Source organism: Lissotriton helveticus, chromosome 1_1, assembly GCF_964261635.1.
Source record: "Lissotriton helveticus chromosome 1_1, aLisHel1.1, whole genome shotgun sequence".
Lineage (NCBI taxonomy): Eukaryota > Metazoa > Chordata > Amphibia > Caudata > Salamandridae > Lissotriton > Lissotriton helveticus.
Genome location: NC_136057.1, coordinates 1,239,958,410 through 1,239,969,945, shown reverse-complemented (window position 1 = coordinate 1,239,969,945; position 11,536 = coordinate 1,239,958,410). Strand labels below are relative to the sequence as shown.

At 45.9% G+C, this 11,536-nt stretch overlaps 1 protein-coding gene across 3 annotated transcripts in view; it reads left to right on the top strand.

Annotated features, from left to right (window-relative positions):
- Window positions 1-1,259: 1,259 nt before the first annotated feature.
- Window positions 1,260-11,536, top strand: part of GRAMD4 (GRAM domain containing 4) — a 480,409-nt gene continuing 470,132 nt past the window's right edge. For 2 of the 3 annotated variants that reach the window (XM_078679725.1, XM_078679714.1), the window contains exon 1: window positions 1,260-1,529. In XM_078679725.1, coding sequence (XP_078535851.1) covers window positions 1,507-1,529 — 23 coding nt within the window. In that variant the 5' untranslated portion in view covers window positions 1,260-1,506. Of the gene's footprint in view, window positions 1,530-3,856; window positions 3,958-11,536 lie in introns of those variants that run through there. The other variant, XM_078679734.1, reaches the window with a different exon arrangement.

Sequence of the window (11,536 nt, the reverse complement as noted above, 5' to 3'; positions counted from 1 at the left end):
TTCCAGAAATTTTTCAAACCATATTTTACCTTCTCCCAGAAATTCCCCAAACCATTTTTTAAGGGTGACAACTTGTTGAAACCAAAATATGAACCACCTTGGCTTGGCAAATCTCACACCTGGGGCCCTTATCATTCTCCCTTTTTTCCAGCTAAATAATTGGCTTGTAAGCCCCCAACTATTTACAAGCTAGCGATTGGGGAAGGGGCAGGCTTTGTTGCTCCGTCAATTGGAGCCTAGTTATTTTAAGAAGGTGCGATTTAAAATGATCATCAATGCCTGGAAAATCTGGGGGAGAATCCAAAAGTTCATGAAGATTTTAAAGTACAGTAAGTATATTCCACTTTGGCGCTCAGTACTTTCACCCCCGATTTTCTGTGACACGATGGGGTAACAATGGGAGCTGCATAGCCTCCCAAAGTTTGGGGATATTTTCTTATCAGATCAATTGCGCTCCTTTTCAGAACTACGGAGGGATTACAGAATACCAGACAGTTCTTATTTTATGTATGTTCAAGTAAGGGGATTCTTTAAAAACCCATAGACTGGGGGTGCCCCTGACCAAGATCCCTTTGCTTGAGGCAATTGATTATATAGATTGTAAGATAAAACATCTGTATAGTATTTTGCTCGATTGCGTGCCAGATAATATGTAGAAAACCAAGTCAAACTGGGCTAGCAAACTAGATAATTCAGATGTTGATTTAGATCGGCCATCAGAACTGCCCAAAAAACGTCCGCTCAGCGAATTTGAAGGCGCAGCATTTTAAGAGTGTTTAACGTATAATTCACCCGGCCAAATTATTTAGGAGTCAAAAGCTTGTGAGTGTGAGATTAATGCACGCTGTGTGTTGTAGTCTCGAGTTGTTTCCTTTGAACTAAATTAGATAGACACACCTAAGAACAGTCATTTGCAGGTGAAAAGAGCAGGTATGGAAACAGTGTCAGTGATGACATGGACTTAGGGGGTCAAATGTGATCGCAGCATTTTTCAGTACCCCACATGCAGTTTTCAGGGCTTAAAGTGTATCATGTAATATAAAGGTAAGTTGTATCTGTTCATGTTTATTTGTTTCCGGCGCTATAAATTAAGGGTCATCACTCAAAAGAGAAATGCAATGGACATCGATAGGTGAGGCAGGCCTTTTTGCCTCCCGCCGTGGCCCAAGGGCAATTCGTCTTCCCCTCCCACAGACCTGCCTTTCAGTGTGTTCAAGGAGCCGAGGAAAGTGTTTTGCCCCGCTCTGCGCATGCGCTGCAGCTGCGTGCGAGTGCGCGCGGTCCCCAGGCGCCTGCGAGCAGACGGCGCGCGCCTGTTGCTGTCAGAGGGCGGCCGCGAGGGAGCGCGCGGGTTGAAAGAGAGCAGAGGCGCCCTGGGACCGAACCCCTGAGACCAGCGGGCTCCAGCCTCGCGCGCTGCACCGCCTCCCAGCCCGGGCCCTGCACCCAGCCTGAGCCCATGGTCGCCGGCCGCAGCTGCGTGGTCCGGCGGGGACAACAGCGTGAATGAAAGTTCGCTCTGATTTCGGGTAAGGGAACTTTTAATGCCCCCCGTGTGCGTGCATTTGTGACCGCGAAGGCTCGAGGCCAGAGTTGGGCGCCCAGGCTAGCTTTGTGTGCCCGTCGCAGCACTGGCAGAGCTGTCAGAGGAGCTCAGACGGAGGAGGTGGGGGCTCGGGGGACGAGTGGAAGGGCATTACCACCGCTGTCAGTCGCAGCCTTCTGCCGGAGCTCTGCCAGCTGAATAATTTATCTGCGCCTCTCCCGTCCCCGGGGCGGCGTGTAACCCCAGCCCCGCACCTGCATGCATTATTCAGCGCGGCACCCTGAGTACGACTTACACACCTGGCCGCTTCCTGCTGCGGGGGCTGTGCGTGAGAAGAAGTGCGCCAGGCGGGTGGCCGGGGAGGGTGGTAGACAACATCTCCGACGTGGGCATCCGTCCTCTACTTCACCAGCCTCTGCAAGGCCACTTTCCATCACCTGCCTCCCTGCAGTCCAAAGCTTTGGCCTACTTCGCCAAACCTTGTGCTGCCAGGTTGCCTTAACTGCCCCAGTTACTTTGAGGCCCCTCGCTGCCCCCGTTAATTTGAGGCCCCTCGCTGCCCCCGTTACTTTGAGGCCCCTCGCTGCCCCCGTTACTTTGAGGCCCCTCACTGCCCCCGTTACTTTGAGGCCCCTCGTTGAGGCTCCTTACTGCCCCGTTACTTTGAGGCCCCTCGCTGCCCCCGTTACTTTGAGGCCCCTCGCTGCCCCCGTTACTTTGAGGCCCCTCGCTGCCCCCGTTACTTTGAGGCCCCTCGCTGCCCCCGTTACTTTGAGGCCCCTCACTGCCCCCGTTACTTTGAGGCCCCTCATTGAGGCTCCTTACTGCCCCGTTACTTTGAGGCCCCTCACTGCACCCGTTACTTTGAGGCCCCTCACTGCCCCCGTTACTTTGAGGCCCCTCATTGAGGCTCCTTACTGCCCCGTTACTTTGAGGCCCCTCATTGAGGCTCCTTACTGCACCCGTTACTTTGAGGCCCCTCACTGCCCCCGTTACTTTGAGGCCCCTCACTGCCCCCGTTACTTTGAGGCCCCTCACTGCCCCCGTTACTTTGAGGCCCCTTACTGCCCCCGTTACTTTGAGGCCCCTCGCTGCCCCCGTTACTTTGAGGCCCCTCACTGCCCCCGTTACTTTGAGGCCCCTCATTGAGGCTCCTTACTGCCCCGTTACTTTGAGGCCCCTCACTGCACCCGTTACTTTGAGGCCCCTCACTGCCCCCGTTACTTTGAGGCCCCTCACTGCCCCCGTTACTTTGAGGCCCCTCATTGAGGCTCCTTACTGCCCCGTTACTTTGAGGCCCCTCATTGAGGCTCCTTACTGCACCCGTTACTTTGAGGCCCCTCACTGCCCCCGTTACTTTGAGGCCCCTCACTGCCCCCGTTACTTTGAGGCCCCTCACTGCACCCGTTACTTTGAGGCCCCTCACTGCACCCGTTACTTTGAGGCCCCTCACTGCACCCGTTACTTTGAGGCCCCTCACTGCACCCGTTACTTTGAGGCCCCTCACTGCACCCGTTACTTGGAGGCCCCTCACTGCCTTATACCTTTTGGATCCATCCCTTTAGGGTCCCCCTCACTGCCCCGTCCCTTTAGGGTCCCCCCACTTCACTTCCCTTGTTCCTTGGGGTCCCCTCACTGCAGCACCCTGACTTCCGCAACTCTGGACTTCCTTCAACCGCTGACACGCCCCTCCAGCCCTTGCGCCCGCTGACTTCGCCCGACCATTGATTACCCACGATTCTTGCGAACATCCACTTGTTAATACAACTCCCACGTGCCAGCCACTCCTCTCGAGCCCCTGCAGATAGATGTTCAACTGTGAACATTTCCATGTAAGCATTTGTTTTCAAGCCTCACCGAATGTTACTGTTTCTTGCAACATTGTTGGATTCTGGTTCAGATAGCAGAGGTTTAGTGTCAGTCCCAGAAACAATAAATATTGTAACATTGAACATCCGCACAGTTTTCCCCAGGATGCTTGTAACATTCCCCTGAGTTGCTGCCAGGCCCAGCCGTAGAAGAGGTGTCTGACCCGCCGCTGCCTCTCTGATTACGTTAGTTACAAAAACACTAGTGATGGAGCTCGTGCAGAGTTCAAGGCTTTACTTTTAGGACTCCGAACAGGCGGTCCCACTAATGCGTATCAGTGCCGTGGCATCACTGCTACTCAGCCAGAACTTGTCAGCTGCCACAGAGCCGGGTGAGCCTGAGAAAGCAGGAGTGCTTTACCCGGCATATCTCCCGGGAACGCTGCGTTCAGCGTGCCCCTGTGAAAACTGTACCTGCCAAAGGCCAGTCATGTTGTATTTGTTTCCTCCTGATATCGATTGTTTTCACTGAAAGAACACTGCTCTGAAAACTGGGTAGATACTTGCTTCCGCAAAAAGGGCCAGTGTTGGATTTGGGAGCAGGTAGGTAGATTGTGGTTTGCTACGGAAAAAGTTACAGGGACGTAGTTGGTTCTTTATTTAGAGTTTGCGTTATGTGGTGAGTAAGTGCTTTTCTGCCTATGTCAGCGTGCGCCCGAGTCCCAAGGTCCGTGGCGTGTTGTGCCAGTTCCCACGATTACGCTCTTGCTACGAACGAGTGTCCGGTTCTTGGACAGAGACGACTCTGCGGCCAAGACCCATTTTGCTGTGCTTTCTGGTGGGATCAGCCAACTGGTGTGGGATGCTTGAGAGTGCAGGAGGGATGTTGGCTTGAATATGCTTTTGTCATCTCTGCCTGTGTTTGGCCCGTGCACCTGGTATCTTCTGGGTGCACTGGTTCTATAGGAGGAGGCGGACAGGGCAGGATGGATCACTACTAAATTTCTCAATTGATTTCTGACATCTGTTTATGTAATTACTGTCCCTTTCAAGTGACTCGAAGAAAGCTTGCCCTGTTCTCCCACCTTATTGTGTTTCGTTATGAGAATTAATGTCAACGGTCTTGTTAAACTGGATAGGGGCATGTTCAGGGAGTGATGAAACTGCAAACTCAAGTCTAATTAAAAGTTTGGAAACTGCACACGTTTTTCTGACCACTTTAGATTAAAAAAAAAACCTGGTGCATGGTGCCAGAGCCTCTTTGGTCAGGATGGAAGGCTCCTCTGACTTACATTGTTAAACACAGATCTCCTGATAGCTCGAGTCGGAGTCTGTGTGTTACCCTAAGCCTTTAGGCCAAATACATTTCATTGTGAAGTTAGAAAAGCCTTCATTTTGAACCCAGGCTCTTTCTCAGCATTTAAATGATGAGTGCGAGGACTCCCTAACCTGCAAGCAGTGACTGGCCTTTATATATAGTCTCTCTAGTCCATAGTAGAGAATCCCTTAGCAGAGCACCCAAAGTCACTTGTGCACTATAGCTTGGTCTCCTCTGTTGCCTTCTATGTATTATTCATTTACATGGTCCCTTGGTCCAGATGTCTCCATTATTTTCTTAATTCCTAGGCATGCAGAATGCGATTCACTCGCACTGTTGCTGGGCCTGGTATTGTATTCGTGGCTCTCTTCTAATAGCATCTAATCCCTACCTCCCTTTTTATTCATTTCCCTCTCATTTATGCTGGTGCCCATGTGGGCCACCCTGCAGATCCCCCTCCTATGGTGGCCTGCACCGGACGCATGTATCCTCTGAGCTTTCAGTCCGGATGATACAGGATTTGATTGACTTGACTTAACTACTGATTCCAGGTCATTGGATCTCAGCTTGATTTTATTTTCTTTCCACGCACTTCAGCCTGTTTATCCTTTTTATGTCTGGCAGAGACCACATTAGCAGTTTGCAAGATTTTTCTTTTCTGTTATTGCATAATATAAACAATGAGGGGCAAGTCGCTGCTTGTTGGATTTATTATCATTTTGGAGCCGCCCACTCTAAGCACCTCTGTTGGAGCTGTGACTCCCAAATCAATGAGATTATTTTTTACCTCCTTTTGGATATTTTATTCACAAACCAGTAGTTGGAGTCTGCATGAGGGCACGTTTTTTCTTTCTTCATGTTAATGGTGCAATGTCTCCCTCCTATGCAGTTTACAAATTTCATCAGGGTGTAATAGCTCCTCTCCCATCCACTTTCCAACAGTCAACTCCTCCCACGCATGAGTACCGAAGTGCCCCATATCAAGTTAAGTGACAGGGCACCAATTTCCTCTAGCGCCGTCTGTAGCAGATCCAGTCCAAAACCTATCAGTGTTCAGTTGATCCACGCACAGCTAGAGTTTTGGTACCTATTCCTGCAACAAGGAGAGCCTGGCTTCTACAGTGAGTGGAAACTGAATTAATACAAAGCAGCCCAACCACATTCATCCTTGTGGTCTTAATGCACATTTATTTGTTGGGAACAGTGAAAGGCCACATCTGTCCCAATCTGGCAGCTTGACTAAGAAATTGGACTGATCTTGACAAAGCTTCGACTTTGGTAACCATTGTTGCATGGTGCTTATTTGTACTGGATATAGAAAATATATTTGTTTATTTTTTATTTCTACATTAGCATTTTAGATGAGACACTAATGACATGGTTAGATTGTGTTAGACTTGGCATCCTTGACATGGTTTGCCCTGACTTTTTGCCTCTACCTCCTGCATTTTTTTAACTGTGTGCTGGATTTCATTTTTGCTGTCTTAGATGCCTTTGGGCACTTTGCCAAGGATGATCAGTGTCAAAGTGCAAGTGCTCCCTGTGTACATTGTGATTATGATTGGTTATGTATGATTGGCATATTTGATTTACTGGTAAGTCCATAGTAAAGTGTACTTTGTGTGCCTAGTACCTGTAAATCGAATGCTACTACTGGGCCTGCAGTATTGATTGTGCCACCCACACCAGTAGCCTTTCAAATGTATCTCAGACCTGCACCTGAAAGTGTCTGCAAGCACAGCTGTTAACTGCCATGTCGACCTGGCAAGTGCACTCACTTCTTGTGGACTTTAACCCCTTCCATGCTGCCGACGGCCATTGGCCGACGGCAACGCTACCTCGCTGGTGCTGCTGTCGGCCAATGGCCGACGCGGCCCGCCCGTTTTGCGGAAGTGGCGCACTTCCGCAAAACGGGCGGGCCGCGTCGGCCATTGGGGTTTTGTGTGGCTCCGTGGCCAGCCAGCACACTTTGTGGTCAGCGCCGTACTTGGGATTAGTGCCTGTCACGACTTCATAATAGCCTCAGTTGGAGCTATATGTTTATATAAGCTTTATTAGTGCAATAATCGTTCTAAAAGTGATATCTTGATATATGTATGTTGGATTTCTATCAGTTTTGTCTTGTTTGGTTTAGATAAAGATACTTTTATTTAATTAAACTGGTGTGGCATCCATTTGTAGTGTCTTAACTGTGTTACTGTGTGGCTCTGTACACATGCTTTACACATTGCCTCTGAGATAAGCCTGTCTACTTGTGCCAATCTACCGGGTGGGTGGGGGGGGAAGTTCGTTGAAGAGGGGTTATCTAGGTGTATGACTCTCTTATCCTGACTAGAACAAGGGTCCCTACTTGGGCAAGGTACATACTTCCCCTAACTAGAGACTCCTATTTCTAACAGATGGGTTGCTGTGACTCAATCTAGGCTTGGCCTTCTGCAGTGTAGGGCTGGTTTGAATTTTTTTTGCTGCATTGATTTTGATTTGATATGGAAATGGGTGATATCCAGAAAGGTAGAAAAGGTTGCTTATCCTTTGAAAAGGCAGCAACTTTTTGCTACAAAACTTTTTTTCATTCCCCTCTAAACTGTGGGGCACATGGCATCAATGTGTGTCTCCCTTATACTACTAATCTTGTCTTTGATGATAGCTATGCACTGGTTTCACCGCAGGGTCAGTTCTGTCTTCAGTACAGGTTGGTACAGTTGTATTCTGCTGTTGGTAGCCATAAAAAACACATTTTCGATTGCTTATCACTTTGATACCTTGGGGCGAATCTGCATAAAACTTTTTTTGGAGGCGTTACGGGGTGACGGACAACGAGGGTTGTAGATTCGAAAATAGAGAAGGTATTGTACAAAATATTTGATCGGACTACTAAGAGTTATTGTGAAAATACCCACAGAACAGACTTGATTAATGGGAATCTGCAAGGACGTAATTCCTAAGGATGATACTACCACTGGGCATTAGAAATTTGGAATAGAACAGTTGGCTATGGATAATATGCGGACCTAAAGCTGTGTGTGCAAGAACTACTAACAAGATCCCCCGAACCCCAAAACTGATAATTTTGAATAATAAAAAATATCTACACTACTGGGATGTTGGAATTTTAAAATTTCACACGTCCCCTGGAACCCACACGTGTTATATCATACAAGGTCCTGAAGAAGGTGGTTGTCGGACATCATTTAACCCACCGAAACGCGCGTAGACCATTCTAGTGCTGGGTCTCATACATTGTTATTGAGACATCTTGAGTACCAAGTTGTGATATAGTTTGTATTGATGCTGTGAGAATGAAAGGAGTGGTATGATAGTTGATATAAGTGTGTATGAGTGAAGTGATCCAGGGGGATATAGTAATATTAGTATTTTTATGTGTTTTTTTTAGCAATAGTATGAATTATAAGAAAAATATTTATCAATGAACATATGTACTGTGGGACTGAAGTCTACATTCTGTCACTTGATAAAAGGACTTATTTAAAAAAAGAAAAACAAAAAATAATGACAAACTTTTTGATATAATTAAAAATGTATTTTTGAGAAACTTTAGTGTCTACAGGTGTACTTTTTGAATTGAATTGAAAAATTATGCGAAGTAATCCTTGAATGTAAATAATATGGTCGATGAGGGAAACTTTTGATACTATTGAATTTTTTTGCTGCATTGATTTTGATTTGATATGGAAATGGGTGATATCCAGAAAGGTAGAAAAGGTTGCTTATCCTTTGAAAAGGCAACAACTTTTTGCTACAAAACTTTTTTTCATTCCCCTCTAAACTGTGGGGCACATGGCATCAATGTGTGTCTCCCTTATACTACTAATCTTGACTTTGATGATAGCTATGCACTGGTTTCACCGCAGGGTCAGTTCTGTCTTCAGTACCGGTTGGTACAGTTGTATTCTGCTGTTGGTAGCCATAAAAAACACATTTTCGATTGCTTATCACTTTGATACCTTGGGGCGAATCTGCATAAAACTTTCCAAAGTTAAACTCTGCCCATCAGAGTTGGGCATTGAAAAGGGGCATGCAGAATGTTTAGTGGAGGGAAGTAAGACCAGGTTCACAGATTTAACTTTTTGTCATTACTATTCCAGTATGCAATCCTTCTAAAGTGAGAGTGCAAAAACTGTTGTGCTAAATCCATGCCCATTTATTTTTTCAGTGATGTCCTGAACACAACATTCCTGGAGGCCATTCAGTGTATCCATCCGGCACTGTATGCAAGGGCACTGGACTCCATGTTTGTTGAAAGGCCATGCCTCGTGCCCAGTGCACACAGGGCATGGCAGAAGACTTAACGCACAGTACTGGAGTAGGGGCACATGTCCTGGCCTTTGGTCGCACCCGTGTCCCTAAGAAGTCTTAACACATGGGGCTGGGGGTGAGGGGCAGAGGTAGATGAAATTCAGCTGGGAAAAACGCACTGCAGCTTTTTATGTCTATACAGTCCCTGAGGATATTTGTTAAGTACAGTTTGTTTAATTTATTTCCACATTTATGTAGCTCAAGTGAACCTCAACGGAATTAGGGCGCTTTACAATGAAACATTCAAAAGTAACCGGATTACATCGAGGTTGGGCGGAAGAACATTAACAATTGTAAACCAGCATGACATTAATCATCAGTTTGTTGTGATACATTATAGGAAGTGTTGTTTGAAAACAATAGCCTTTCTGATTTTTCGGAAGGCAGCGTGTGGTTTTATAGACTTTGTGTCAATAAAGGCACAAGTCGGAGGTACATGCTGGTGAATGGCGTTCACCCACTAATTTCACAGGTTGGACGCCGTCCACCCGGTCAAGAAGTTGAGCCCCATGGAAAAATTTGGTGAAATCATCCTGGTGTAATTTTCAAACACCGGAATACATTCAGCAGCGTCCGCACGTTGTCTGCTTTTGATAAGCAACAACATGCAGGTGGGGATGGATGGGGCTTTCTTGTTCCAGACTCCTGCTGGGCCAATAACAAAGATTGAATTTGGAGGGTCATCAGGCCTCCTACAGTTCGAGTCTCCTGGCTGGGAGCAGTAAGGAGCCTCGCACCTAGAAGCAAATGCAGCAGAAGGGAAAAACAGGCTCACACCTTGTTAGCACTTCACATATACCTAAGAGGTAGTTTTCACTTTGTTCAGTCCCTGTCTAAGAGATATACATGCACTGTAAGAATGTCAGCTATGTTGGTCTTTCCCAGTACTTACACAAAAATAAATGTAACTTCTGTAGCACTTTCTTCCCCTGAGGAGGAGTTGAAATAATTGAAGTACCACTATGTTTTCTTGTATAGCGCTACTCATCCTAATGCAGGGTATCAGAATGCTTCACATCACACATACATATTACATTAAAATCATATGCATTTGTAAATCATTGTACAGGATGTGTTACATAAAAAAGTGGGGGATTTCAAGGTGTAGACGTTGTATATCATCTTCAATAGCTCACAGCGCTACATTAAAAGGTTTATAATGCAACTGCAAGTAACATAAGGATCTCTGTGTTCAAAGCAGTAACCCACATAATTAGATACATACAATAAAATCTGTCATTTGCATGTTGCATGATGTGCTTGGCTTGGTAAGTTGAGTCAAAACTGAGAATAAACGCATATCTTTCCAGCAAGTGCATTAACCTCCATCCAGAGTTATCTTACCATTTTTATTCACTCCGATTTACGGGATCACACAGATCTTTGCAGCAGGTGCCTTACCCCCATAAGATATTTTAAAATACAGTCTTTGCAACCATTTAACCAGAAAGAGATTTACTGTTGGTGTTCTTCTTGTTGCCACTTTCTTTGTAGCAGAATTTAAATAAAAATAAATATATAAGTCGAGGCCCAGATTTTGCATGGGGGTTAATTCACTCTTCTGGCAGAACCGCAATGTAAAATCTGTTTGGGGATTTACAGTACCACACATTGCCCTGCATTTAATTACCTTTCATCAAGTAGGCATTATATGGGTGGTGCTAGGGCCTCCCTGTGCATCCATTGATGTATTTTGACGGAAAACCATATTTACAAAGACTTGTAAATATAGGTTTGCACCAAACTGGTTAGTCTACCTGAGGCTAGCATAGCAAGATGAAATATATCCATTTCTCCTCATTATTTCCTCTTTGCATGTATGCTGCATTCTGTTGGACACGTACAAAGAGAAAATAGCCTCATTGAATAGTTTTGGCGTGGCTTTGGCGGGAAAAAATATGCATTTTTTTTTTCTTGGGGTCCTATTGCTGAATTCCAAGTTTGCAGTAACTTTTTTTTCTTCACTACCCTAAAATTGCTTATTCTTGCGAGTTCTTTTTTCAGCCTCTTTAATGCATTCATCATTGTTTTCTGATCGCTCTCCTATTTTCCCTTTCTGTCATACTCTCTTGTTTTGAGTCAGTCTGTTGGTGAAAAATGAGCCCCAATCTCCTAAAATGAGTGCATGTGGGTAAGGCTGAGAAAGAATACTTTGCATAGGAGAATGGTCTCCCCTTTGGAGAGCGCAGGCAGCTAAAGCCATCATATCCTAATGGAAATGTGCTCCTTATGGAATATTATGCCTCGTTGAGTAGGCTGACAGTAGAGCTTGTTTGTTCAAACCTTAGGTAAAGGAGCTTTACGCTGACAAAAGCAACATAGGTTTATATGTAGCTTACAAAAGTGAATCTTCTGCCTAAATCTGGAGGGTTTGTGTGTATACTCGAATTGCACTGACATTGACTCGTGATAGACCTGCTCAATATATATGTGAGGGCTTAAAATCTGATTTCACTTATTGTGATGCCACTTCCTGTAAAGTTGTGGCTCGTGATGCCACTTCCTATGATGTCAATTCCTTTGATGCCATGTGTGATATTGTGCACG